This window comes from Gadus macrocephalus, chromosome 7, assembly GCF_031168955.1.
Source record: "Gadus macrocephalus chromosome 7, ASM3116895v1".
In the NCBI taxonomy this organism is placed as follows: domain Eukaryota; kingdom Metazoa; phylum Chordata; class Actinopteri; order Gadiformes; family Gadidae; genus Gadus; species Gadus macrocephalus.
In genome coordinates this window covers 11447013-11474496 of record NC_082388.1, presented here as the reverse complement: position 1 = coordinate 11474496, position 27484 = coordinate 11447013, and the positions used below count along the sequence as shown (strand labels likewise).

The 27484-nt window shown below is 47.9% G+C and overlaps 1 protein-coding gene across 8 annotated transcripts in view; it reads right to left on the bottom strand.

Moving 5' to 3' along the window:
- The window catches only part of LOC132461553 (ryanodine receptor 1-like), a 66495-nt gene that overhangs the window by 14836 nt on the left and 24175 nt on the right, over nt 1-27484 (bottom strand). For 2 of the 8 annotated variants that reach the window (XM_060056720.1, XM_060056725.1), the window contains exons 36-85: nt 26803-27247; nt 25754-26320; nt 25398-25598; nt 24788-24899; nt 24402-24545; nt 23628-23901; nt 23207-23321; nt 22882-23014; nt 22678-22772; nt 22225-22360; nt 21662-21848; nt 21282-21393; nt 20753-20873; nt 20364-20533; nt 19706-19926; nt 19435-19525; nt 19187-19327; nt 18926-19089; nt 18739-18817; nt 18397-18486; nt 18152-18292; nt 17982-18059; nt 17818-17893; nt 17371-17494; nt 16678-16793; nt 16243-16310; nt 16005-16126; nt 15580-15629; nt 15407-15467; nt 15152-15278; nt 14815-14926; nt 14639-14720; nt 14254-14384; nt 13812-14132; nt 12755-12995; nt 12231-12318; nt 11590-11682; nt 10814-10828; nt 7452-7622; nt 7143-7202; nt 6196-6330; nt 5697-5809; nt 4588-4684; nt 4353-4462; nt 3919-3970; nt 3570-3662; nt 1229-1328; nt 503-582; nt 317-393; nt 54-127 (exon numbers count right to left, since the gene is read on the bottom strand). In XM_060056720.1, coding sequence (XP_059912703.1) covers nt 54-127; nt 317-393; nt 503-582; nt 1229-1328; nt 3570-3662; nt 3919-3970; nt 4353-4462; nt 4588-4684; nt 5697-5809; nt 6196-6330; nt 7143-7202; nt 7452-7622; nt 10814-10828; nt 11590-11682; nt 12231-12318; nt 12755-12995; nt 13812-14132; nt 14254-14384; nt 14639-14720; nt 14815-14926; nt 15152-15278; nt 15407-15467; nt 15580-15629; nt 16005-16126; nt 16243-16310; nt 16678-16793; nt 17371-17494; nt 17818-17893; nt 17982-18059; nt 18152-18292; nt 18397-18486; nt 18739-18817; nt 18926-19089; nt 19187-19327; nt 19435-19525; nt 19706-19926; nt 20364-20533; nt 20753-20873; nt 21282-21393; nt 21662-21848; nt 22225-22360; nt 22678-22772; nt 22882-23014; nt 23207-23321; nt 23628-23901; nt 24402-24545; nt 24788-24899; nt 25398-25598; nt 25754-26320; nt 26803-27247 — 6806 coding nt within the window. The remainder of the gene's footprint in view (nt 1-53; nt 128-316; nt 394-502; nt 583-1228; nt 1329-3569; nt 3663-3918; nt 3971-4352; nt 4463-4587; nt 4685-5696; nt 5810-6195; nt 6331-7142; nt 7203-7451; nt 7623-10813; nt 10829-11589; nt 11683-12230; nt 12319-12754; nt 12996-13811; nt 14133-14253; nt 14385-14638; nt 14721-14814; nt 14927-15151; nt 15279-15406; nt 15468-15579; nt 15630-16004; nt 16127-16242; nt 16311-16677; nt 16794-17370; nt 17495-17817; nt 17894-17981; nt 18060-18151; nt 18293-18396; nt 18487-18738; nt 18818-18925; nt 19090-19186; nt 19328-19434; nt 19526-19705; nt 19927-20363; nt 20534-20752; nt 20874-21281; nt 21394-21661; nt 21849-22224; nt 22361-22677; nt 22773-22881; nt 23015-23206; nt 23322-23627; nt 23902-24401; nt 24546-24787; nt 24900-25397; nt 25599-25753; nt 26321-26802; nt 27248-27484) is intronic. The other 6 variants (XM_060056723.1, XM_060056726.1, XM_060056721.1 and 3 more) reach the window with 3 other exon arrangements.

Here is a 27484-nt window from a genome sequence, read left to right as displayed (position 1 = left end):
GGGCATTCAGGTCACACACTACTCATATTCATTGTGTGTGTTTGAATCCTTACTCGTTCCTTCCTCTGAGACCATGCCAAGACCCTCTGCCTTGTTCTGCCTCTCAAAGGCGTTCAGATCCAGGACACTGAAACACACCGCACCGTGTACACAACACAGTATGAACATGTTCCCCAGCCAGCACACAATGCCTGGTCTGAACAGACCACAACTAGCAAAAAACAATTACATACCAACCGACACTATCTTTTCTTTTGTTGTCTGTTGTCTTTTCTGTAGACCATTTCATATAGACTAATGTAAACTTCAAACTGACCTGCACGTTTGCATCAGTGCCTGGACGCTCAGGAAGAATCCTACATCCTTTTTATCCCTCAAATACTCCAGCATTTTCTGCCAAAAGGGAAACAAAAAACCCGTCATGATGTGTGTCACAGTCTTGAATGACTTGAGTGACTGAATGTGATGTCATCCTATGGTTTGTCTTGATGATGTCATGTACCTGCTGGACCTCACAGTTGCCTCCGTTGAGGATTGAGATGCCCAGCTTTAGGGTCGAGGACACCATAGGGCCCGTTTCACCTGTGGGACAGGGGCACAGGAAGTGATGTCGTTACACATTGTTAGATTAACCGCATTGCATGGGGGAGTTAGCCACTAGCCACTGTGGCTAATCATGGCTAATCAAGTAGCACTATATTTGCCACTAGTGCTAATCAAACAGCAGTAACTACTATGGCTAATCAAGTGGCACTCTATTTGCCACTAGTGCTAATCAAACAGCACTTTAATAGCCGCTATGGCTAATCAAGTAGCACTTCATTAGCAACTATGGATAATCAAGTTGAATTCTACTAGGTGATATACTGGTAACAATCATACTCTGACTCTGGTTGACAATATACACAATAAAATCAGTCAGACGTCAAGGGCCTTACCAAAGGGAATTTCAACTAGAACCCTAACCGACGACCTCCCACAAGGCAGACATACATGCACACTCCGATGGCATGTTGACACCGCCACACATTCAGTACAGTGAAATTCTTACGACAAGCAAGGGTCATCTACGTAGAACAGAAAGACACCAGCCGGGACGATAAAGAAAAGAGCCAGAGTAGCAAAGTGAGTCATGGTGTAGAGGTAAGAGGTTAGGGTCTTGCTCAAGGAGCTGGTGCTTGAACCAGCAGCCCTCTGGTCTACTGGGTGAGGCAGGCGGAGGAGCTACCTTTGCAGGCACTGATCATCTGCAGGACCATCTCGGCAGCGCCGCGGTTGTGGAGGCGAGACTGTTGGTACAGCAGTCTCTGCTTCTCCATTTCCTTTTCCTGTGGGGGACGCACACGCCGTGAGCCACTCCTTGTGTTTTAAATGGCTGTCGTACCCGTAGAATCAGAATGGATGGGATGGACCCTCTGTTTTATTATAGAAATACACGTTGGGTCATTGGGTTCACTGTGGATGACAGACACTACATTTTATTTTCGGGATTTTAATAGAAGAGTTAAAACAAAAGGGTCAACTCGTTTATAGGTTTTCAGGGCTGGCGCTTTTGGACAATTGTTTTTTGGGTAAGAAAGAGTCCGAAATTGGGGAGGCGTGGGATTACATGGAATATTCTTTCCATTGAAGCTTTTAATATTCAATGGGGTTCATTAAACTTTGAGGAGTTTCCTATCCATTCCCATTCTGTGAGACTCACCCTGCACTCACACCTCATTCACTCCAACTCTCCACGCACGGTTTTACTAAAGACTCACTTACCTGCTCCCACTGCTTTCCACACCACATGCTAATCACTTACTAATCACGTATGAGGTAACCTAAACATTAGATCCACTACATATTAGTTATATGTACAGTATATCTCATACATACATTCTCTCACACCAGTTGATGCGTTACATGACGGATTTTTCTACTGTTTTCACGCTTGCCAATTAGAGCAAGAGTAAGACTACAGCCAACAGCCTGGAGGTCTTGCAGTATCGTACTGGCTCGCCTACATGTCTTCATCTCACACCTTCCCTATTCATGCTGTCTCCTGTATACATTGCAATGACAATTCTTTAGCTCACTGGTCTTACTGGTATTATAATATACCAGCAAACAGTATATTCCGACATATTGTAAATACATATACACATGTGGTCTCTAAAGACAACATAAAAAGCAATGAATATCCCGAGAGAATGGATATTCCATTTTTTAACCAAAAACAGTACAGGCCAATATAAATCCTCCCCACTTCCCCCCACCCACGAAGCCCCTCCCCCACCCTCGTAGCCCCTCCCCCCACCCTCATAGCCCCTCCCCCCACCCGCATGGCCCCTCCCCCCACCCACATAGCCCCTCCCCCCACCCGCGTATGCCTAGCCGTTCTCTACCCGCTATGTGTGGTGACAGAGGACCTCATTCTGGGAGTACAGCTCATTCATTAAAAAGCACTGTACCTGACTGGTTCTTTACTACGCCTTGATCATTCAAGAGTGTGCCAAATGTGAGTGTCGATTGATCAATTTCCAATGCGGAATTTAAGTGGGTGTAGAATTGTTTGGGTGCATTTCAATGCGGTGTGTGTGCTGTGTGTCGGACACTGGCTTTCACTGTAGTCTGTCAGTAATCTAAGTGAGTCAGGAAAGAACCATCGGTTAGTAGCATTCCCTTAATGGAAAACCAAGGGTTATGAGGTGGTCACATGTTACGGTGAGACAGAGACACGGAGAGAGACAGGGAAAGAATGGAACAAAGATACACAGACCGACACAGAGAGGAGAGCTGTGGATGGGTCAGTAGGTCAGTGGTGTGAGTGGGCACACAGTGGGTCAATTTGTCAGAGATTTAGAGCAAAGAAATGTTTTTTTTTTTTTTTTAAATGATATTTCACTGATGAGTATGCAGCCTGATTGCTGTTCACATTTTCATTTGTTTATACAATATTTGCTTTACTCGAGTATCGTCAGAGAGAATGAGTCACGGTCAGGGGATCGTTTCAAATCTTCAGCCATGGAAATGCACACGTGAAGAGGATCATGTCAAGCACTCGATGGTGTTGTCGTGGACGTTCTTACGCTGCGCTTTCAAACTTACTTTAGCTGCAAACTCACGTGAAGTTTACACTATGGAATCACTTCATAAGAACGACTCGTTATGAAAGTGTTCGTTTGGAGTACATTTGCTAATGCGCTTCCTCAATGAAGACATGAGTCTTGTAAAATGTAACTTTTTATCTTCTCTGTAAATATCAATCGTGCGGCAAATATATTAGTTTCAGGATTAAAAAAATGTCCACTTCAAAAAATAAACCAGAAACGCCTTGGATTAGGACACAGGCGACACATAGGCCAGTGGCACAGCAATTATCACGCACACACACACACGTGTCTGCACACAGAGAGGGGACGGACAAGCGACAGGAGACGGACACAGGGATGGAGCGAGAGAGAGAGAGAGAGAGAGAGAGAGCGGAGGGGTGGACGTGGGGGTAATGTTCCGTGATGAGGTCACTCGATGCGTCGAGAGCTACCGCTCCTTGTGTTCCCGGTCCCAAGCCCCTGGCCGCCCATTACCAGCTCTGACTGTCGCACCTCAAAGGACATCTCATCCTGCCCCACATCCTCCTCCTCCTCCTCCTCCTCGTCCTCCTCCTCTAGGTGGCAGCTCTGAGGAAACACACACGGGGGGGCAACGGGGAGTCAGGAAGGCTGTGCTGGCCGAGGCGGGTCCAGGTATAAGTGGGACTGTCTCCGGCTGTGGTCCGACCAAACAATTACAATTTGGCGAGTCCAGCAGCATGCAAATACACGGGACGGGAAGACGCTGCGCAGGAACCATGGACACTGTCTACACTTTAAGAATCTGGCGGTTAGCCTGATGCAAATTATAATTCTGCAGCAAAAAAAACAATGTAGGGCTTACCTTTGCCATGATATCGGCATATGCCATATAGAGGTGATCTGTATCAAGTTTACTGTAATGAAAAGAAGAGAACAGACACATTTGATCCTTCTAGGTTAACGGTAGGGGCCTGTTGTGTCACATGAGCCAGTGGGGTCTTGTGACACGATCAATTGTGACACAAAAACATGTTCTCCAAATACAACAAACAGTGTTTTAACCTTTGTATGTTTTGTACCAAGTAGGGATTAAGCCTTATGGGAATATAATGTAATGTGTACATCTCTGTGAGGTTGTGGTCACGGGAGACCGACTGAATTTCCCTGGGAGATGAATAAAGTGTATCGTGACTTGATAGGACCCATTTGACGAATGAATGAATTCAGATTCCAGGTAGGGTTCATCGAGCTCACTGGTTGTGGGTGTCAACCAGTGATGTTCAGTAGCAACCTAACCTCTTTTCTGTCAGAGCGGTTCGACTAAAATGCAGAATGAGCTGATGAAGCGGATCCGGCTTGGCCTCTTTCTCCTCTTCCTCTTCTCCTTCCTCCTGCTCCATGGCTTTCTGAGGGACGAACAGAGGAGGAGGAGGAGGAGGAGGAGGAGGAGGAGGAGGAGGAGGAGGAGGAGGAGTGTGAGTGACAGCAGAGGACAGAAGACCAAGAGATGACACTTTCGGGTTCTACTCACAGAAAGATCATCAATCATGCGGTCTTCAAAGGAGTATCCCTCCGTATGGATCCAGTTCCTCTTGTAGCCTTCCAGGAACATGTTGGAAGCTCTGTGCCTGGGGTCGCATAGGGGGCATCAATAGTCATCTACATATGGCAATGCTTGATGCTCCTGTAATGACACTTGATGCTTGTATGTATAACGTGAACAACTACGATGGAACAGAATAGTGCGGGATAGGGGCAGGGTCGTTTAGTAGTGGCTAGGGTGGCCGACTCCTCTGCAAAAAGGTACTGGGTTCGATCCCTGGTCTCCACAGCCGTACATGGATCCCCTTGATCCATGTACCTGACTTAACTCCTGGTTCAAAGTCAGTGCGGCCTAAGTACCCATTCATTGAAGCCATTAAACCTGAAGTGTCTTCCTTTGAGCTAACTGAGGGACATTCTCTGTGGGGGCGCATACTACCCCTGGCTCAGACCTTTTTGAAGGTTAGAAGACGTAAACCATGTACACATACGTCATAAAACAGTCTTAAGCAAAGGGAAAGGTCGAGAAAGCATTGCTGTGTCTGAAATCGCGTACTGACGTAAGGGCACTTACATTGAGTGCACTTCATCATCCCTACAGTACCCTTAATTATAGGCGCAGTGTTCTCATTTCTACAGTGCACTGTCAAAACAGCCTTCGCGCACCTACCGGAAATGAGTTTGCAGTTTGACTATTTTTTTTTCTGCTCATGATCATTTCCATAATTCGCCCATCATTTTAATAGCTATCAATTTCAATAACCATCAATACATTTCTATCGATTTTATCTATATTTATTTTAGCGCTGTATAGTACTAAACAACTTAAAAACATTTGAAGTTCCCGCCCCCTCCGCTACGTAGACAAGATGGCGGCCGTTGAGGGTGGAATGTGTCCATCGGTCCACACTCAAGTTTGAGATTGTTTTGAGTGTGCCACCGAGGTACTTCCAGTGCACTGCGTTTTGGCACACTCTCCGTTTTTGCGCAAAGTGCACACAAAAAAGTAAGTGTAAGTGTAGAAGTGCGAGATTTCAGACACAGCACATGATATTACCCCTTTAATGTCTAGGCAGTGTTGAATGTGCTAGGGCCCACCTTGGGAGGTTGTACAGGGGGGTCATCCTGAAGCAGGCCACCACAGCCCGGCGCCGCTGCTTGGACAGCAGCTTGTGCCACACCATGTTCTTGGACTTTAGCGGGTGCTCCGTCTGTGTAGGGGAAGGCGTTACAGCCGATGACATGAGGATGAAGACCTATTTCCTGAAACAGCTTGAAATCATGAAAGTTGTGTCTCAGACAGCGATGTTATGACAGCACTTTGACGTGAAACCGTTTGACAGCGCTTTTTGTGCCTTGATGGAGGATAGTGAAGACGGTAAGGAAAGTGGAAAAGAGAGACTAGTTTTACTGAATGGTCAGATGTGTTTTTCTTTGGTGTGTGTGTGTGTGTGACTGTGCGTGTGACTGTGCGTGTGACTGTGCGTGTGACTGTGCGTGTGACTGTGCGTGTGACTGTCTGTCTGTCTGTCTGTCTGTCTGTCTGTCTGTCTGTCTGTCTGTCTGTCTGTCTGTCTGTCTGTGAGTGGCCGCTCACCAGCTCCAGATGGTAGAGGACAGCAGAGACCTCCTGCACCCTCTTCACCACCTTGTCGGGGGCGTCAGCGTCCTCCGCCTTCCCGGCCATCTCCTTGTACAGCGTCATCTGCCAGCGCATGGACGGGTTGTCCACCTAGCCGGTCAAACACAAGCCGTGAACATAACGTATAGGCTAGAGTATAAACAAAGGCATGTTCGCAACTCTAAAGTAACGGCAACCAGTCACTTATAACCCGACAATTTCACTGAAGGATTGGGATTTATGTATAGATGGCCATCTGAAGTGCCACCATTATGATGTAATATCATTTATTGTTAACTGTTGTCAGCTGAGAACTGACACACAAACACACAAAGCAAGTGACAACATTATTCAGTTTCACGTTTTCTTAGGAAAGATCAACTGGTTTGTCTTTCAGCACTGCTTAGTCGGTTGTAAGATGACGTTTGAGATGCGATGGTTTCATAGATTTATTTCTAAGAACATCACCACACACCACCTGTGCTGGGTTCAATGTCGTCCACTTCAGTTTTGTACAATTCTGCTCTAAATATTCTCCTCCTGTCCACGCACTGTTCCCCTTTGGAGCCACGATCACTTTGTTTCTGAACCATTCGTAATTTTAGCATTTATATCTTGCTGTCAGTTTGGTGTGGATGTTTCACATAGAACCCGACCACCAAACAGGCTGATATTGAAACAAAAATATTACAGGAAGGGCAAAACACCATTTTAATGATCTCATGGTCAATGTATTTGCATTCGTACTAGTATTTTGATATTAATATTATTTCAAACAAATTATACTTATTATAATTAATTTTTTGGGAGGTTCTTCTGCGTACCACCGCGTACCACCAGTGGTACGCGAACCACTTTTTGAGAACCAATGTTTTACCTCATGGCGTTCCGACCACAGAATACCTTGATCCAACCGGACTCACCTTCCCCTGGAAGTGCAGGTTGTTGAGCAGAAACTCTCGGACCTCCTCATCCGTGTCTCTCTGTGGGAGGAACGCATCCCAGTTAGCCCTGGCCCGCTCACCAGTCACCAGTCACATGACACCATCATACCCTCACACCAACAGACACCGTTATCGACGTGGCACACAATGTCACCACTTCCCTCCCCCCCCCCCCCCCCTCCCTCCCCCCCCAACAGGACCCAGAGTTTACAGAAATCCCCCACAGGGAGGGCGAGAGCGGAATAGAGACACTGGGTTGACCAGTTAAGAGGACTCAGAGGACAGTACCAGAGAGTATCGTATCTTGGCCATGTTGATGAGCTCCTGGTCGGCCGGGGAGCACATGTTCAGGCCGATGGGCAGCATCTTCTTCAGCGCCGCCACGATCAGAGACGTCTGCACCGAGTAGCGGTCCCCCCGCTTCTTCTTCTTGGTACGCTCCGCGTCCGATCCCCCTCCCTGAGCAGGGGGGGAAATCGTGGTAGGAACCGGCAGGGTGTTTACGGTTTGGAGTCAACGGGGAAATGGGGGGAAAATGCACGAGGAAAGATTGACAGAAATGGATATATTTGGTATATATGTTGGTGCCGTGGTAAACACATGTATTTGCATTGAACCCGCAGCAGCCCTGATTCAATGCCAGGCACAGTCGCTTTGATAGATAGATAGATAGATAGATAGATAGGTTGATAGTCCCCCCCCCACACCCTCATTCAAGTACAACTACCTGTCCAACAAGGCGACGTCAAGCAACATCTACAAGAGTCTATATTCACACAAAGTATCATTGGATAAGGGAATCCATGAACAATACCTGTCCGTCTGACTGCTGTATAAGAAATAGAGGGGCAAAAGAAATGAGGTGGATGAAACACCATGTGACAAAGTGTGTCAACATGCTACACAAAGATCATGGACCATGGAAACACAAAGATCACGGATTCTTTAAATATGTCTGATGTGTTCCTTATACACAACTCAATGACCTGGCTAAGGGACAGCTTGTTTTCTGTTGTAATTCTCGCTGCATTTGAAGGAAAATGTCGCTGGAACTAGCTGTCACCGTTCACCCCACATATCATACACAAATTTGATCCTTGTCTGAGCTCTAGATGGTGAGACGGTGCTGTGGACATGTGAGGGAGATATGAGGTGTGAAATGTCTGGCTATGGGTGGGGTGAGCGGGAGTGATGTTGTGGACAGATGATTGACAGCTGTAGGGAGGAAACAATTCAAGTTCAGTGATACCGCATGCTAGGCAGCATTCCATCCAACGGACAATCCACTCTGCATTCTCTACACAACGGAGGAGACACCTGAACACAGGACGAGTTACATGGAACGATTAGGGAGGCTACGTGCTGTTCTGTGGTAGAGCGAGATGCAGATGGAGTCAACACGCACACACAGGTTTTAGAGTTTAGAACCACACAAATGGAGAGCTATTTGAGGATTAGCAAAACTTCAGAAAACTGCAAAAGGAAACTCGCTTTTTGTACGCCCTCCTTGGCCTCAGGGATTAGATGTGGAAGCTTGGAGCCGATGCATCAAAATTATTTGTTATTTAGATGAATTTAGATGAAGATTAGCTATAGCATATGCCCTGTGGAAGATATAATAATTTGAGGTAAAAAAAAAGCTGTTGATGACATAGTTGATCAAATAACTGTCATAATTAAATAATAACTCAATAAAGTTAATGTGACCTTAGCAAATCTGATCTTAACTGTAATACAACAGCACTTTTGAATGGTGTGACTACACACATTTTCTGCCAGCCTCTGACAGTTTCGAAAAAGAATAAGGATGATGCCACTGTGATGAGAGCAAAAAGCTGAGGTAAGTTGAGCCGCTTCTCTGATTGGTTAAGTGCAGGGACACACGTGCTATTGAGGGTTTGATTAGAGAATGAGGTGAACCGGGAGCTGTGGTTCGGGTTAGACCAGCGGTCGTGGGTTAGCGGGCGGGTACCAAGGAATGTGATGACTACAGAAGATGGCCGTGAAGATGGAATTGTAAAACAAAAGCGAAGTTGATGGAGGGGTGGGCGGAGTTGATCCCCTACTTGCATTCGTTGCAAATGCATTACAAATACCAATGCTACAGAACCACAAACATCAAATAACCCAACTCCAAAGAAAACAAAACTTAAGAAATCAATGAAAAAAAAGCCGTTGGAACTTCAGACTCTAACCCCGCTAGGATGGACTAAGAGCAAACTGACAGGTAGATGGCGCCCCGCCCCCTGGCCTGGCTCCTGGGGGGGGGAGCAAGGCGCCATGGGCCCGCCCTCTACAGCAGAGTTCTTTCATCAAGCGCCCCTCCACTCCACTCCTTCACACACTGGCAGGACCCGGACCGGACCGGACCACACCGGATAGTCCTGGACTGGGCACCCTGATCGGTCTACTGATCCATCATCAGATGTATATATATATATATATATATATATACAGTACTGATAGTGTGAAGACGATTATTAACACCAAGGGTGTACATCAGGTCTATCAGATAACTACTGTATATATATAATGTATTGACACTTTTTTTGGATACTGTATTGATAGTGTGAATAGATTTACACCAACAGTGAATGCCTGATGTGTGACAGAAACGTGTCGAGTCCGTCAGTTATATACTGTATATATATACTGTATTGATAGCGTGATTGGATTATCAACACCAATGGTTTACATCAGCTCTATCAGATAACATACTGTATATATAAACTGTATTGATAGTGCGTAGAGATGATTAAGACCAAGGTACTGCCCTGTTGTGTGATCCAAACATGCCAGCTATGTGTGTATAAAGTCTGTTGGTTCAACGTGTCTAATGCAACAACGCCGCCACCAGAGAAAGTAGATCCGTGCCACAGTTGCCCAGAACCCACCCAGTGTCTATTACTAGCGATTGATAGGATGTTTATATTCATAGCCATCACACGCATCTACTCCGGTATTTTTCAATGGGGACGGATTACAAGGCGGTGGCGATTATAGCGATAATACAATCACTGTGAACAGCCGGACGGATCGTATTCGTGGGCGGAGGATCTGTTTGGAATGAGCTCACGTGGGGAATGTGGCCGGCGCTTGGGGGGGGGGGGGGGGTGGGGGGGGGGGGCCCGGGAGGATGTGTTGGGGGGACGGTTAAGTACTGCCGGGGGGGGGGGGGGGGGGGGGGATAAGATCGATCCCAGTATCGGATTTCTTTGCTTCCACAATACACGTGTCGTTGGGTTGACTCAAAAATCGTTTGATTTTTTATGAAAAACATTATGAACCAGAGCCATACAATGTTTTCTCAGCTGGATCGCTAACGGCTACAGAGGGCGCCGTCGCGTATCCACCTATAGCTGAACGTTCTCTTGCGCTCATTTTCACAGAATCCCAATATTTACAGAATCTTAATTCCCATTCCAATCCCCGCGGTTCAGCGTGTGTATACGCCGATCCCTGCGTGTGTGTGTGTGTGTGTGTGTGTTTTAATCGCTGTGCGTTTCACTGTGTATGTGTGTGTTTGTGTGTGCGCCGCGGCTCGGATCGAGTGTGCCAGTGTGTGGGAGAGGTTGATGAAAAGTTCCCTCTGAGGTGTGGTGCCATGCGATGCGCACAGCAGCAGCAGGCGTGCAGAAACAACGTCTAACCTCTGAGTCTCCGCCCTGCGTAACCAGCGGCAACCCACACAGAAGGAAAGGGCACAGGGTTGGGGGGGGGGGGGAATACCATGGGACACTATTAGCATGGAGCACCAGTAGGAGCAGTGCTCATGGTGCTGGCACACACAAACGCACGTACACGCATACACACTGAGCCAGACAGACAGACAGATTGTGCAAACATACTGGATGTACATACAGACATACAGGCAAACATACATACATACATACACATATGCACGCGCGCACACACACACACACACACACACACACACACACACACACACACACACACACACACACACACACACACACACACACACACACACCCCTCCTCCTATGGAGTTGCGTTTCAATGGTAAGCAAAAAAGACAAATAGAATAAAAAAAACTTGGTCTAAAAGGAAGTAACGAATGAGGTTAATCAGTTTATGATTGACATCTTGGGAGGAGAATAGGTTAATAATACACCATGAAGATAATACACCTGGGGAACCTGCTCAGCAGGGAGTACGTGCCTCTCTGTCACTATGCTCAAGGTTAGCAGTACAATATCTGTCTCAACTCAATAAACACAATCAAAGAAGAAGATAAGAGTATAAGAGCGGTAACAAATGGGTAATGCACTAATCTTAAGGCTTGACATGGCTGGTTTTAAGCAGGGCACTTCAGAGGACATAATAATGTACGCGTTGTCTGTGAAAATACCCAGAATCCAACGGGGGAAGCATTGGCTCCTCCCTCTTGGAACGGGCTGGGACTTACCTTGCTCATCTTGCTCTTGCTGTCGGCGGTGAGGAACGACATGTTGTTGATCTCGTTCATCACCACAAAGTTCTGCTCCTCTCGCTTGAAGTTCTGCATGTGTTTCACAAGACAAAAACACACTGGAAGATGTCGCAGGGCCACGGGCCCCGAAGAGAGTCCCAGAGGGCCCAGAAAAGGTTGTGTGGCTAACAACACAGAGGCCACTTGTATCTTTCGCTCTTTTCTGAATATTGTAAGATTGTAAATTACATTTATTTTATCTCATTTAAGAACTACCCATCTGTGATTCGGGCTAGTATAATAAAGCTTAAAGGATTTTGATTTCCCAAACACTTCATGTGTGTGGTCCTCGACTGCCAGCCCTCCCCTGGTAGGCTTTTGTTTATTCTCATGGAATTCTCCACATTAATCTCCCCTTTCCTTTCCTTTAAGTCTCTGGGGCTGTGGGGGTTTTCATTTACACTGTAATTGTGATGAATCTATATAATGTATACTAAAAAATGTGACCTGACTGGACTTGTGAACCTACAGTTCTTAACCTTTGGATTGTTGCCTGTAAGAATTTGCACTTGGACCACAAAACAATCACCCTCTGGGATAGAATAACGGTTGACCTTGGTCTGAAGAGGCCAACTCACGTGAGACTTGGACCAGAATATGAAGACCTCTCCAACCATCCTGAACAGCTCCTCTGCGTCGGGGTCGGGACAGGTCAACCAGCGGGCCCTGAGGGCAGACATTCAACACAAACTCTCAGTCAATGCTGCGTATGTCATGTTATGTTATTCCCATGCCTTAGTGGGGGCTCTACGGCACCTGTTGAGTATAACTTGTAACATTGCTCCGGTCCTGGTAAATCAGAGTTAAAATGGATATCAACCTCTCGACCTGCGTTCCTTTGCGTTCTTGCATTCCCACTACTTTACTAATAAGTTATCCTAATATTATATAAAGAACATAAATAGTGTATCCAATGAGACACAGGTCAATCAACATAGTCTACAGTAAAGCTTGAAAGGTTTACGCGGGCTAGGGGGAAATGGGTTTTAAGATCTTAATGTTAACAACAGTCTGATCCGTTTTGAGGTTCTCCAGACGAGACTCGCCCCGACCCCACTGGGTCCATGTACGTCACCAAGGTCCCACTCCCCGCTCCTCCCACCTGTTGTTGTCCACGTAGCGGATGAGCAGCGGGTACAGGGCGTACAGGTCCCTGCAGAGCACGGCGAACTCGTCCCGGATGGTGCCGTCCTCCTCGTCGCCCTCCGACCGCCCCTCCATGCGGAGGTGCTCCTCCTCCGCCACCACCTTGCCCGTGCGCTTCTTCAGCTTCTCCATGGTGGGGATGAAGTGGGACTTGAGCATCTCGGGCTTGGCCCTGCTCACGATGGGCTGGGAGAACACTAGAGGGGGGGGGGGGGGGGGGGGGGGGCGCAGGGGGAGGGAGGGCGTGAGTGCCGATGCGTGCTGCCTGCAGGCCGTGCGTGGGTCGATGAGCGCTTAGGAGATGCTTTTGGTTGATGACAGTGTCATCAGATACGGGTCTTTTAGGTGCAGGCATCGTGCTGAAGGATGGGACAGTGGGGATCAAACCCAGTACCTTTTTGATCGACTACACCCTGACCACTACACTATCCTGCAGAGGACTGCAGGAGAGCTGTTAATGTTAACAAAGCCGTTGACTGATGGGTAGTGACCACTTAATCCTTATTCTCCTTCATTGGGGGAGACAATGGTTTCGGCCCTCGGTTTGATTAAGGTTGGTTACTAATGAGTCATCCATCCACACTCCAAGTCCATTAAATCATGTACATTTTTGTCTGTATACATATATTTCTACGTTACCCATTTTATTTTGTGTTTTGTAGTTGTACGCACTTTTTTTGTTGTTGTAATTTTACCACACTGTTTCTATCTCTGAAAGATGCACCGGGATCAATAAAGTACTAAAGTAAAGACTTCTGAATAAGGTACACTGTGTATAGTACTCTGAGTAAGGAACCCTGAATAACGCACTCTGACTAAAGTACTGTGAATAAAGTACTCTTCATAAAGTCCTCAGTATATAGCACTCTGACTAAAGTACTGTGAATAAAGTACTCTTCATAAAGTACTCAGTATATAGCACTCTGACTAAAGTACTGTGAATAAAGTACTCTTCATAAAGTACTCAGTACTTTATGAAGAGCACAGTAAAGTGCTGTGGATGTGCGTCCCACCCGCCAGCCTCTTCATCCAGGAGGCCTCGTCGATGCCCAGGTTGTTGACCACGATCTTCATGATGCTGCCCAGCAGCTGGTTGAGGTGCTCCGAGGTGACCTCCGTGCACAGCTGGTTCTCCTGCTCGGGGAAGTTCTCCAGCCCCCTCTCCCACCAGCGGGGCAGGTAGTTGCACAGCATGGGCAGGGTGATCTCGATCACGTGGGGCATCTCCGTGTAGCGGGCCCCCGACTCCGCCAGCTCCCCGATGTCTTTCAGCAGGAAGTCCAGCTGGGGGATGTCCGGACACAGCTCATGGACCTCACTGGGGAGACCCAGGACTTGAGGGAGGGAGAGAGAACATATTACGATGTGGTCACACAGAAACAAGAGACGGCGGGTGGGGGGGGGGGGATGGACAGGGGATCAGGCAGAGGGAGAGGTGAGGGCGGGCGGACTTACTGGCCCTCTCCCGCGGCGTCTTGGTGGTGTAGACGGAGAAGGCGTTGTACTCGTTGAGGTTGGGCTCCATGTAGGCCACCGGCATGGCCGCCGCCAGGTGGGCCAGACACTCCCCCAGGGCGGGCCTCTGCCTGTGGAGGGAAGGGAGAGGCTCAGTTCAGCTCCTCTGCTCTCATCAAACCTTTAGCTACAATCTAAGCAACCCGATAGGCTAAGTAACCAAACACGCTGCATGCTTCTCGCTTTAACAGGGTAAGTTCCATAGTATGCTGTGCAGCACGCTAATTTCCCAAACATCCTCCATACCTCAAGAAGAACCCTAACCCTTCTCAGCTGCCGTTATCCATCAAGTGTCCTGATCAGAAGCTGCGTGCTTGCCCCTCACCTCTCGACGTGTGGGTTCTTGACGGTGCCCAGGGAGTAGATAGAGCACATGATGCGGTAGCAGGACATCTGCAGATCATCCACTGTACGACGACGGGACGCAACCAAACAGGACGGTTTAACATTCAGACGAACCAACGGACGCGCAAGGGTATTGATTGTGCGTGGTCGACTCACACATGACGTCGTCTCCGAACTGGTGCTGAGCGATGTGGTCGAACAGGGAGGTCAGCACGGGGAGCAGGGCGATGGTGGTGTAGTTGATGTTCTGGGACACGCCCTTCACTTGCTGCACAGAGGTTCGAGGAGATCAGAGATCATGGCCCAAAATTGGCAAAACGCCCATCTTGCTAGCTGGGCGAGGGGGAACTGAAGGGGGAATTCAACATTCATTCCACCACCTAGCTTGCGTTCAGAACCAAGATGGCCGCCAGGTGAATAAGAACCATTCACACTCTTTTTACTATTCAGTTGGAAACATGTGAGCTGTAATTAAAAATGAATTAGACCCTACCTGGTTGCCCTTTGATACTTTTCCCAGTTTTAGGTTTTCCACCATTTTTTCAATATCATCCGCAGCGCCCTCGAAGAAGGAACGCAACCCCGCCTTTACAATCTCAGGCCCCGACTTCATCACAGTCCTGATGATGGACACAAGACAGATGGATGGATTTTGGAGAGACTTGACATGGCGTAGTGTACACAACCAAAGCAGACAAAATGGAGATATTGATGTTTCATCTGTCAAAGACAATAAAAAGGGACGTACCTTGCGTCCAGTGAACGTGCCAGGATGTGGAGACAGTTCACAATGGCCGGCGCGTCAGTTCCTACGAAACGGGTTTGGTTATTTGGTTGGTATCGTTTCAGTGGGAAGATCGATGAGAATATAAGAAAGCAGAAAACGATGGAGAAATTTGGAAAAAGGTGCAGTGGCCTTACCGAAGAGAGACACTCTATGTCTCACCAGAGCAGCCATTTTACAGAATATACTGAAGAGAAGAAGAAGAAGAAGAAGAAGAAGAAGAAGAAGAAGAAGAAGAAGAAGAAGACATGAAAAAGAAGGAAAGCAATGGAAGGAAAAGAGATTGGAAAGAAGTTCCGAGGAGAGAAGAGGAGGGATAAATAAGTTAGAGGACATTGTGAATAAAAAGAAAATGGAACGTATGGAAAATAGTCAACTGATGAACGGGTCAGAACTGGAAATAATGAACACATCTCAACCAATTATAGAGTGCATTGTTGTTATTTGTGTGTGATGTATTAAGGCGTGTAAGACAGCCATCAGATCAGCTGCAGAACATTTAGTTCCACCACCCAGCGAGCGTTTGGAACAAGATGGCCGCTGGGTTAACAAGGCCCATTACCTGGCTATCATCTCCTTCTCCTTATTGGAGGAGTGTCCACCGCTGCCCAGAACTTTGGCGGGTGTAGACAGGAAGTAGAGACAGTGGTTCTTGAAGTACTGGTTGATCAGAGGCAACAGGATCTGAGAGCGAGAAAGAAAGTAGAGACACACACACAGACACACAACACAACACACTTAGAAACAGCCTGTCTTTGTCCACATAATCAATGGTTACACTTCAGAAGGAATGGGCTGACCTTGGCAAAGAACTTGATTTCCTGTTCATGTGGGGACTTCTCCACACGCCCACTGCTTACCACAGCCTCTGTTAGCACAGGAGGGGATGGAACAGTCAAGCACTACAGCGTTAGTGTTTTAATGGTTAGTGTCAGCGGGGCTGACACTAACAACTACCTTACTTTAGAGGAATTGAGTCACTCAGGCAGAGAAAAGCAACCTCGTTTTTGAATTTCTGAAGCAATGATCAGTTAATATATGGTATTTAAATGTTTTACTAATTAAACAAAAATCAATTCTCATTTATACCATTTCTGTTTATTGATACAATTTCGATTTTTGTTTGCTAAACTGATCAAATTAATCTTATTCCACTTGATTTTTTTCTCCATGGTTCCCCACACATACCAGATAAATGAACCCTTAACACACTCTTCTTTACAAAAGTACTCTACCCAGATGAGCGATGAACTCCTGTGCGATCTCCATCCACTTGAGCAGCTTCTGCAGGAAGCCATACGCAAACCTCTTCTCTATGGACGAGATGTCCGACTCCATGTCCTTCAGACCCCTGGAGGGATGAGAGCAGCCGGTCAGTCAAACCCGCCGAGTTATGGATACACAGGACATATTTTAGGGATATAAGCGTATTGATTTTTGGTCATCTGAAACAACACAAAATCTAAAAGATTGAAATGGCGACCAAAACTTCACGAGACATCTAAACCAGGCTGCAAGGTAGTTGCAATGGTGGAATAGGATTTATACATCAGAATGCATCATGGGATTATTTGTTGGCGCATTTCTCAAGAGAGGTGTAGTAATGTCCTAAATAAACGTAAATATACCACATCCTAGGCTAATTAAAATAACTTTGTTTTGCCATGTCTCGCATGATAAGCACACACAACAATATAATGATAAATATTTGCACGATTAATTACTAAACAATAACCAAAACACTTTTTAATTAACATTCTTATGCTCCTATATACTTCCAAAATGGCGGTCAAGGAGATGTGATGTCACAATGTACAAGCCCTCAAATACTATGCCTACTATAAACGGACACAGAACACATAGCTGAGTATACCTGTCCATTTCTAATTGTATTAGAAAGGTAACAGTATGTGTAGAGGGTGTGTGACCTGGTGACGGCGTAGCCGTTGAGCTGAAGGAACTTGAGCAGCTCGTGGGCCTTCTCTCGGTCTCTGGCCTTCTCCTTGGCCGTCAGTGTGTCATAGGGCACCAGCAGAGGATGAGTCCCGCCTCCTATTCACAGGAAACACACGCAGTGTTCAGTTAAGGTCTCCGTTGAAGTAGGAATCACCATCTTATTCATTCCGTTTGGCTCAAGTGTGTATCCCTCAACGTGTATTATTGTGTCAGATGTTAAACTACAAGATGCCCTCTCTGACCAAAGCATGGCCTTGTGATGTGTGGGCATTTCCTCAGCAGTTACTGAAGAAAACTAAACGTTGCACGTAATGCGTTGTTGTTTCAGTGTTGCTCTGCCATTGCTATGGTATTCTGCATGGTATTCTCAGGTGTTGCTATCGTGTTGCTAGGGTGTCCTGGGTGGTGAAGTCCATCACCTTTGGACGTTAGCTCCATCTTTTTCTTGCGTCCCCACGTGTTGTGGTAGTTCTCTGCCAGCTGTTCTGCCATCGACTGGAGACAGAGACACACCATGAACTCAGATGAAAGACTATGTATATGTATATGAAATGCTTTCAGGCATATGCAAGGGCCAACATACCTGCAGATCCCTGGACAGAGCCATGTGTGAGATCTCAATTGGCTGAGGGCTGTAGCCGTGGCTTGGGTCGTACGTCGCCTGGAACACACAATACAAACGTGAAAGTCATCCCGACATAACACTGTTCAGTGGTTCCCACGATGACAACCATTCGTTGCCAACCACTCTACCTGGGCGGTCTGGGAGATCTTTCTAGAGGCCGTCTTCTTCTTCTCCGTCTCCTCCTCCTCCCGGGCCTTGTCGATGGTCCACTCCCACGCCAGCATGGCTTTGATGGACTCTTTGATTGGCCAGCGGTAGATCTCTTTGTCCTATCAGGAGGAGAGAGGCTGCTAAGACCACGAGCAGAGAGAGAGAGAGAGGGAGGGCAACTGAGGGGGACTCTTGTTGAAGAAGATCCTGACTGTGGTCCTACCTTCTCTGAGAAGGTCTTGTAGGGTCTCAGCATGGGATGTGTCTTTGCATTCTCATCCAGTACCTCCCCGTACGACCAGTTGTTCTGGATCTGAAACGGGACATTCATATGAGTTAGACAGAGGATCCTGTTTACATAAGGGTTAGCTTTGATTTGATTGTAATTCAAATTTTTGGCCACCATTCAACGGTAAAAAGCTTTGATATACAATACAACAATACAATGTACAAACTGGAGCATGTTGGGATATGAGGGTCCATTTTGAAAGACACAAAGACCAAGACCCAACTGTTACATTATGTGTCAGTGTACAGCCAAACATAAAACCAAAAAAAAACATACCTTCTCAGAAGCCCATTTATCATGGGTGTGTTCAGCGTATTTGTTAATGAAAAAATCCAATCTCTCGGGAATGATAGTGCTGCATGAACAAAAGAAAGAGTTAGAAAACACACCCTCTGTGCATCTTCAATAAGCCTCCCCCCCTCCACATTTATCTTCTACTGGAAACCCTTCTCTAGGCCCTCACTTGGTGGTCTCCACTGGTTTGGGGTCGAAGTTCCCCTCTGCGTCCACGGAGGCCTTCTTCTCCGTCTTGGAGGAGTAGGTGGCGTCCACGTAGTCCGGGGGGATGGCCCCGGCGATGGCGCAGATACACGGCATGGAGATCTTAAAGATCTCAGCATCAAACTTCTACATTAAAAATACGAATAAACAAACCGTTACACAAATCTACAGAAAAGATAAGCATACAACGAATGACCAGAAACAATTTGAGGAGACGTATTACTTTGTGTGCAAGGGACTCAAAGATCCCCCAGAACAGCTTGCGGGTCAGATGCAGTTCCTCCTCTGAAGCGACGCCAAAGTTGCCCCAGCCGTTTGGTAGGCAGTAGTACTTCCAGCAACGCTCATAGTGATTGGTCAAGAGCTGCAGGAAGCAGGACATTTTCTTAGCGCACATGGCATTAAGACAACAGCAAGATCATACGATTGAAGTTTATTCTCGGAAACACTTCAGTGGTGAATGTGTCGTACCTTCAGTGGCATTTTGGCGTACTCGTTGAGTATTGGAACGTCGAATACCAGCCGTCTGAGCAGATGCTGGAGCATAGAGGGACGAAGATGTCTGGGGAACAAATAATAATAATACATTTATCCTATATCATTAACACTACCCATCACTGCCATCGGGTCCCAACAAGTTCTAACCCATGTCAGAGCTGAACATAGTCAAACGTGTAACCTCCACTGTATTCATTGACGCCCCGCTACTGCTCTGAGCAGGGCTCCGCCGGCCGGCCCTTACTTGCAGAGGGCCATGAGGCACTCCTCGATGATGTCCCTCTGGGCCTTGGTGAAGGCCCGGCCGCGGGACAGCCGGTAGATGGTGTGCAGCATGGAGTCGATCATGATGGCCCGGTGGTCGCTGCCGGCGAACAGAGGCGCACACTTGGTGATGAGCGGCAGCACGGCCGAGCACAGGTAGCGGTTCAGAGCCAGGGACATCTCGGTGGTGCAGAACGCCGCCTGGAGGAGGTGGAGATCCACACTGAAGGTCTCAACTGGGGGTCATGGGGATGTTGGTGGAGCCTAAGCTCTCAACCGGGAATCATGGGGATGTTGGTGGAACCTAAGCTCTCAACCGGGGGTCATGGGGATGTTGTTGAAACTAAAGGTCTCCACAGGACATCATCATGCTATCTGTGTAAATCTATGAAGGCTAAAGACCCATCCCATGCAATTAGCTAACATCCAGTACAATGTTGGGAGTTTGATGAAGGCTGTTTGGCTGGATAAAAAAGTGGATCAACTCAATAAGCAGGATTATATTGATTGATCAAAAGGATTGATTATGAAAATTCCCATTGAAGCTATAAGCTATAGGTACAGAAGCATTGACGCTTGATGCTCTCCAACTCTCTAACGGTAGTGAGATGGTTGGATTCATATAAATCACCACTCACCGTGTCCAGGGAGGCAGCCGCCCTCATGTCGGGCAGGAAGCCCACCTCCAGCACGTGGAGCAGGAAGTCCTGGTTTTCGATGCCGTACACTCTGTCCAGGAACAGCACCATGGGGGCCTTGTGGTCCGGCACGAAGCTGGCCGACATCTTGGGCTCGATGATGGTGTTGTCTAGGAGATGCAGGGGCTGCGTTAAGGTACTTTGTAAGGTGCTTTGTTATCGTCTTTACACGCAGGGGAGCCTGGTCAAGATGCATTCAAGATCGAGTGATGAGTCATTTGTCATGAATAAAACCTTCTGTAGCTTTGAATCTTGAATTTATATATTTCTGTCTTTTACATGCTCTAGATTATGTACATGATCCATATGCCTGCATGGTTCTTCCTTACCTTTTCCAAAGGAGGGGATCTGCAGAGACAGGCTGATGACCCCCACCAGGTCCTCGATGGGAACCAGAGACCTCAGGATGGCCCTGATCCTCAGCGCCTCTCCCTTCCCCGCCTGGATCAACTGCAGGAACACAGACACAGGGGCTGCGTTACCCAGGGGCGGGCTAGCGTAGCGGTGAGGGGGTTTGGGCTCGGAGTCAAAAGGTTCTGGGTTCGATCACCAATGACTTAAGTCTCACTGTAGGGCACCTTTGAATAAAAGAGACTGATGAATGACTAAACACAGCTGCACTCCCGTTCCCCAGCCCTTATGTTTAACCAGTAAGTATTCCCCACCCAAAGCCCCATTATCAAGTAGAATCCCACAGCCAATCAACATGAGACATATTGAAAAGGTGGAGGTGTGAATGTTACATTTTAGTAGAAGAGGGCCTTACTGTTGATTATGGGGACATTTAACGTAAATGTTCTTGTATTCAAGGTACAAGTTTGTATAAGGTGCCGGTACAGGTTAAAGAGCGGATCTTACGTGCATCTCTGGAGCACAGCGCCCCAGCAGGTCAATGAGGGCAGAGTAGAAGGACATGATGGCGTTCCCCAGGTGGACCTTGTTCTCCTCGTGCTGCTCCTCTCCTCCAAACCTAGCCAGCAGATATCACAGTCAGGCACACGAGAGACGGCTCCCATTATACTTCCCTTTGTTAGCTCATTTCCCATTTCGTATTGTACCTAACATTACACATTTCTTTGTGATTGACCTTATGACCTAATTGGTGTGACACACCAAACAATAAGAACACGGTTCTTTTTTAATTGGTTGGATTCAATGTGAACGATTCCAAGTGAATGCCGTCTGGATGAGCCTGAAATCAAGATTGAAGGTTTTGGTCTTTAGGCTACAGGTCTTACATGGGGAAGCGTCGGTCCTTCTTGACGGTAGGTCCGTCCCTGGCAGGGTCTTCAGATATCTTAATGGCCTCCTCTATAGCGGCCAGCAGACCGTTGCCGCCCTCCCCTCTCAGGGCTGGCCCGAAGCACTCAGGACGACGGATCAGCAGCCGTACAACCACGTTGGCATTCTCCTCCACGCTCTCCCCTATGAGCCACAAACAAGCAAACCGGGGTCAGCATTCTCCAGACCATAGACCAGCGTACTATTCGGACAGTGAAGTCTGGGATTGGATTTTATGAGTGATGTTGCCATGGGAAAAATGTACGGGGTTTTTACCTATTCATATGTGTGACAATGTTTATCCCAGGCTTGCTATAATAAACCTAGTCTTAAAAATATCCTTTTTCCAATGGTATCATCTTGGTGTGTACTGTCTGATACTGACTCAGACTAATGACGGTTCTATGTCAATGAGCCCAACATGCTTGTTTGCCGGAAGATGTGCAGGAAACCTTCTAAGGGTGTCCCCTGATGAGGTCCATATACTATCATATAGAGCATTGGTAAGGTTGAAGAGTACCGTTGACAAACACGGCGAAGCGGAGGAAGTCCAGGTACTTCTCTCCACCACAGGGGTTCCAGCCGATGTCAGGATAGCCCTTGGACAGCAGCATCGGGCAGCTCTGGAGTCCACATCCTGCTAAATACTTGACCACCTAGAGAGGTATCAAGCACAATCGGGCTTGGTCTACATCCTTCCAACTACTTGATGACCAAGAGGGATAACAAGCACAATCAGACTTGAACAGCTCTGAAGTTCACAGGGATATACATTAAATGCATGGGCATCTGTGAGTTCAACATCCTGCTTAATGCTTGACCACCTAGATATCTTCAAACAAATCAGACTTGGGCAGCTCAGAAGTCAACATCCTGAGAGATGCTTGACCACATAGAGAGTAGTAGGTTAGATGTGATGGATAAAGAGGCTTGTTGGAGATGTAAGACTAGTTAGTGGAGGGACAGCGTTTACCATTTCAAGGTCCTGTTCTTGCAGGGCCAACGCCAACTCATTGTTGTCAATACAGGAGGCGGCGGCCACATCCAGGGGGGTAGAGCCGCGCATTCCTGGAGAGGAATAAATGGAGAAGACATCAACATGGAGGACTTGGCTCAATATTTACCTCATTGTTTCTATTTCCAACAGAAGAGGTCGTTGAGACTTGTAAACACGGACCGAGGCCGATGCCGCTGTTCTGCAGAAGGTAGTTGAGGTGGTCGAACATGGAGCGCTGGTTCTGCCGACTGATCCGACAGAAGTAGCAGAGGAACCGACAGCAGCTCGTCACCATCCGGGGAAACCTGATCTCCTGGGGAAATCATAGGACAAACACGTCCAAAAAATACTGAGGGGGTCCATGATACTGCACGATGCCACATCTTGAATGAAACCTAAATCAAACATTTCCCTGTAAATTGCTTTGAATGAAAATATCTGATAGTGTTGAAAATTGTGTATACAGTGTGATTTCATGACATCATCATTATGGGTCCAGGTGTACCTTTGAGTCGCCGCCCCCCAGCACGTTGACCATGACCTCCATGACGGTCTCGTGCATGCCCAGGGCTCGCATCAAGTTAGGGTGCTGGTAGAACACCTTATTGCTCATAATGTTCCTAACACAGGACAAAAGGTTAACAACACTGTTCAATCTTGTGCACGTTTCCCTACACTTCCAGTCAAATATATATCAAGGGCCCCTTTTAAACCCAGATGTAGACTGGATAGGTGGACCGACCAGCCGACCAACCGACCACCCGTGGACCGTACCAACTGGTAGGCTGATCAGATACGATGCGACTGCGTGGGACACCCCCATGTGTGATGTCATCTCAGATACGGTAACGGCTGGTAATGGCTGATCAACACCCCTGTACCTGCTGGTGTACAGTCGCCGGTAAACACAAGGCAGCGCCGCTCACCCGATGCTCTGGATCATGAGCCTCTCCTCCTCGGGCCCCATCTGCACGATGAGCAGCGAGCGGATCTGACCCAGGCACTCCAGCAGGTCCATGATGTCCTGGATGGACACCATGTTGATGGTGTAGGCCTTGGGCAGGGCCCGGATCAGCTCCCCCAGGCCGTCGTACTGGCGGTGGAGCAGGCTGAACATCATGCGCACCAGCTCAGGGTTCTGGATGAAGGACTCCTGGGCCCAGTGGATCATGGTGTGGGACACCAGCTCCTGCAGGGTGCCTGGTGGAGCAGGAGACGGGAGTCATAGCATGCCCGAGTCATAGCACGGGCCCCGAGGACAACGGATGTGTTCTGGCATACGATTGATGACCAGGCGCCGATGTCAACGCTCGTTCTATTTCAAATTTATTCGACTAATGCCCGTTTTTCTGAACAAGCTCGCTTACTCAATGATTTGGCTTTGAACGAGGAGTTACTTTTCAAGGCAGCAATAAAACAAAGAAATAATAATTCTTCTTTCTTCGCGATCCGGTACTGGGTTGCGACCCATAGGTTGGGGACCGCTGGATTAGAGAACTTGATTGGCTAATGAACAGCCAAAATATGGACGAAGTATATTGCGGTCCCAGAAAAGATTGCATGATTTTTATTGTATGGACGAATGCTCATTCCCAGGAAGATCGATTTCCCATTTCAACATACTTCTGTAACTGACCCGTACAGAATCGATGTGGCCGTGAAAAAAGGAGACTGTGATAAAGACGGTGGGCGATGCTCACCAGGTTTCTTCTCCTCCTCCACTTCAGGCTCCGCCTCCACCTTCTTCTCACGGAACTTCCGCACCCTCTCCAGGAGGCGGAGCAGCCGGCCGCGGACGGAGGAGTCCAGCTCCTCCTCCTCCTGCTCCTCATCGATGTGGACGCCTAGTGTGGAGGTGAGCGGTCAGAGCGTGGGTTAACCTTTATATAGCAACCTGCTGTTTTATGATTTTATTACTATGGCAACATATCCCTTACAGCTTACACCAACCCTAACTTTATTTAAACGCTTTGACTGTATGTTTGGATTGTTGTCAGCCTCGATTGTTGACACGTTGGATAAGAGCGTCCACTAAATGTCAATCAAGGAAAAATTAATGGTGGTGCAAGGTGAATAAAAGACTGACCACAGTGTGCCAGAAGGTCCATGTGAAACACCAGCAGAGAGTCTCTGACTTCCTCTGGCACAGGGGAATCCTGGTCCTCAGTGAAGTTCTTGAAGTTCATCAGCATGTTGACCTACGAAGCGTATAGATGACATTAGATTTACTTCCTCATCTCCGATTGGAAATCAGGGCAAAACAACCGGTGCTGAAGTGGTGCCGATATACACAATATCCATCTACGCTGAATCTATACAAATTTTGCATGTATTCAGTTTAAGGTGTAATATATCGGTGGTTGAGGTTCACACACGAGTCGACACATGACAATTGCAATAACTTTTGGGTTTTAGAGGCAAACATCAGTCAGGGTACGAAGTCCAATCTCTATCATGTTGTCCTAGATACTTGTTTCATATTCACATACTTTTAATTGATATAAATATCAAAATCTTTATTCTTCGATTTATAAAAAACAAAACAATGATAAAAAGGATAAAAAAGGAAAATTGCTCTTATTTATTTTCATTTCGAGTTTTTATGTTTTTGTTTTGCCTCGAGTCAAAACTTGCTTGATAAAACTCTGCTATCAATATTTTTCGAAAACTAATTTGAAGGAAACATTTTGCTGTACCTGCTCCTGTGGCGGGGACCTGAACTCCCGCGTCTTGCGGGCAGTCTCTGCGGCCGACATGGTGAAGGCCAACATGAGCTCGTTGTAGCGTTGCCTCTGATTGGACTGAATCTCGGAGACAAACGTGTCCGAGAACGCAATGATGGCCTCTACCCTGTGGCGCAGCTCGCAGTCACAGAAGTACTGCAGCAGAGTGCACATCTGGGGGACAGGGAAGGCAGCGGGGTCACTAGGATTCACCCACCGGGAAACCCCGAAACCAACGTTATCTCATGAAGAAACAGAGATCCATACTTTGGTTTAGCGGCAATGAGATAATGGGAGGTTTATGGTGGTGAATGTCAGGCGGACTGTACCTGCAGTTTAACCGACTCCGGGAGCTTCATCTGGAACAGTCCTTGTTCCTTCACTTCCTTGGCCTCGCAGGCCGCCTCTCCGTTCTTCCCCTCCTTCTCCGTCTCCTCCGCCCCCTTCTCTCCGTTCACTTGCTTCGCCCCCTTGGCGGCGGGCTCCGTCACCTCGTCCATCTCGTCCTCTCCTTCGTACTCGTCCTCCTCCCCCACTCCCTCGTCTTCCTCTTCGTACTCCTCATCCTCCGTGGCGTACTCCTCCTCCTCCTCGTCCTCCCCCCCTCTCTCCTTGGCCGGGGCTTTGAGGGCCAGCCTGGGGGGGTTCTCCGCCGTGGGAGCTTTGGTCTCGGCGGGCGGCGGTGGCTCCTCGCTGCTGAACACGCTGGGCTCGATCATCTTGAGGATGTGCTTGACGTCGTTGTCGTCGAACACGCCCATGATCAGCAGGGTGCTGACCAGCTTGAGGATGGGCACGAAGTGGAACTCCACGCTGCCCCCGACGGGGTCCCGCATGGCCTGGCCCCCGTCCTGCACCGCCTCCGTCACCATGTTCAGCGCCTTGGTCTTCAGCACCTGGGGAGCGAGACCACACGGGGAAGGAGGTGGTCCTCAGGTCATGGTGGTCCGGAGGGCAGACCGTTTGATCAAGTGGATTATTGATTATTAGAAGTAAGTGACTGTAAAGCCAGCCTCAAATGGACAATGGTAGGCATGACTGAGGATGTTAATCCCCCAAAAATAAGAAACATTAACTTCAGGACTGCAACTTCTATCATTGTTGCGGTAATCAATGCATCTGATGATTGATTAATAGTAACCATTCTTTATGAATCGTCCATATTCTTTATGCAATATTAACCCTGAACATTGCTAAAGGATATGGCATTTATATAGCTGGAAAAGCTGGAAAAAATATATGAAGTGAAAAAGACAATTCGTGGAAAATAGACAAAAATACTACTATACTACAAAGTGATAAAAAATAAACGGTGATGAAACTGGACTCAAACGTGGCTAAACCACTTCCCTCTCGTCCTAACGCTCGCCCTCCTCACCTCCAGCGGGATGAAGGGGCTCAGGGTGTAGATGTCCTGGTTGGTCCCCACGAAGCCCGTGGGCGAGAAGTGCAGCTTGGGCCTCAGGCAGGTGCTGAGGCCCACCCCGGGCAGGGCGTGGGACTTGTCCTGGTCGGAGTACAGCGTGATGGTGCGCGTCGCGTCCGTCATGGGCACGATGAACTCCTTGTTGGTGCCCAGGCGGTTCCTCTTGGCCGACTCCAGGTGCATGCTGATGAGCAGGTCGTAGAAGCCGCTGCGCATCGGCCCCGGCAGGTAGGTGTTCTCGATGGCGTAGAAGAGCTGCGACTCGTCCACGTGGCTGCAGAGCGCGTGGGCCACGCGGTTGTTGCCCAGCGCGCACACCGAGTCGTACAGCTTCAGCGTGTGGTAGTGGAACTTGAGGAGGTCCATGCGCTCCGACAGCTCCAGGATGTCGATGCAGCTGGGGGGGAGGGGGGGGGGGGGGGGGGGGGGGAGGGGGCGAGGAGGAGGTGGTCGTTAGTGGGGGTGGTAGTGGGACGGGGCGCAGTCACAGAGTGGTGCGTGGGATACGGAGGGATTTGTAAGGTGCCCTTGATCCCCGTTGTGGATTTAGGGCTATAGATTGCGGTAAATGTTGGTGCAATGTTCAAAAAGGTTTTAAAGATTACATTTATAGTCCTGTAGTCGAAAAACATAG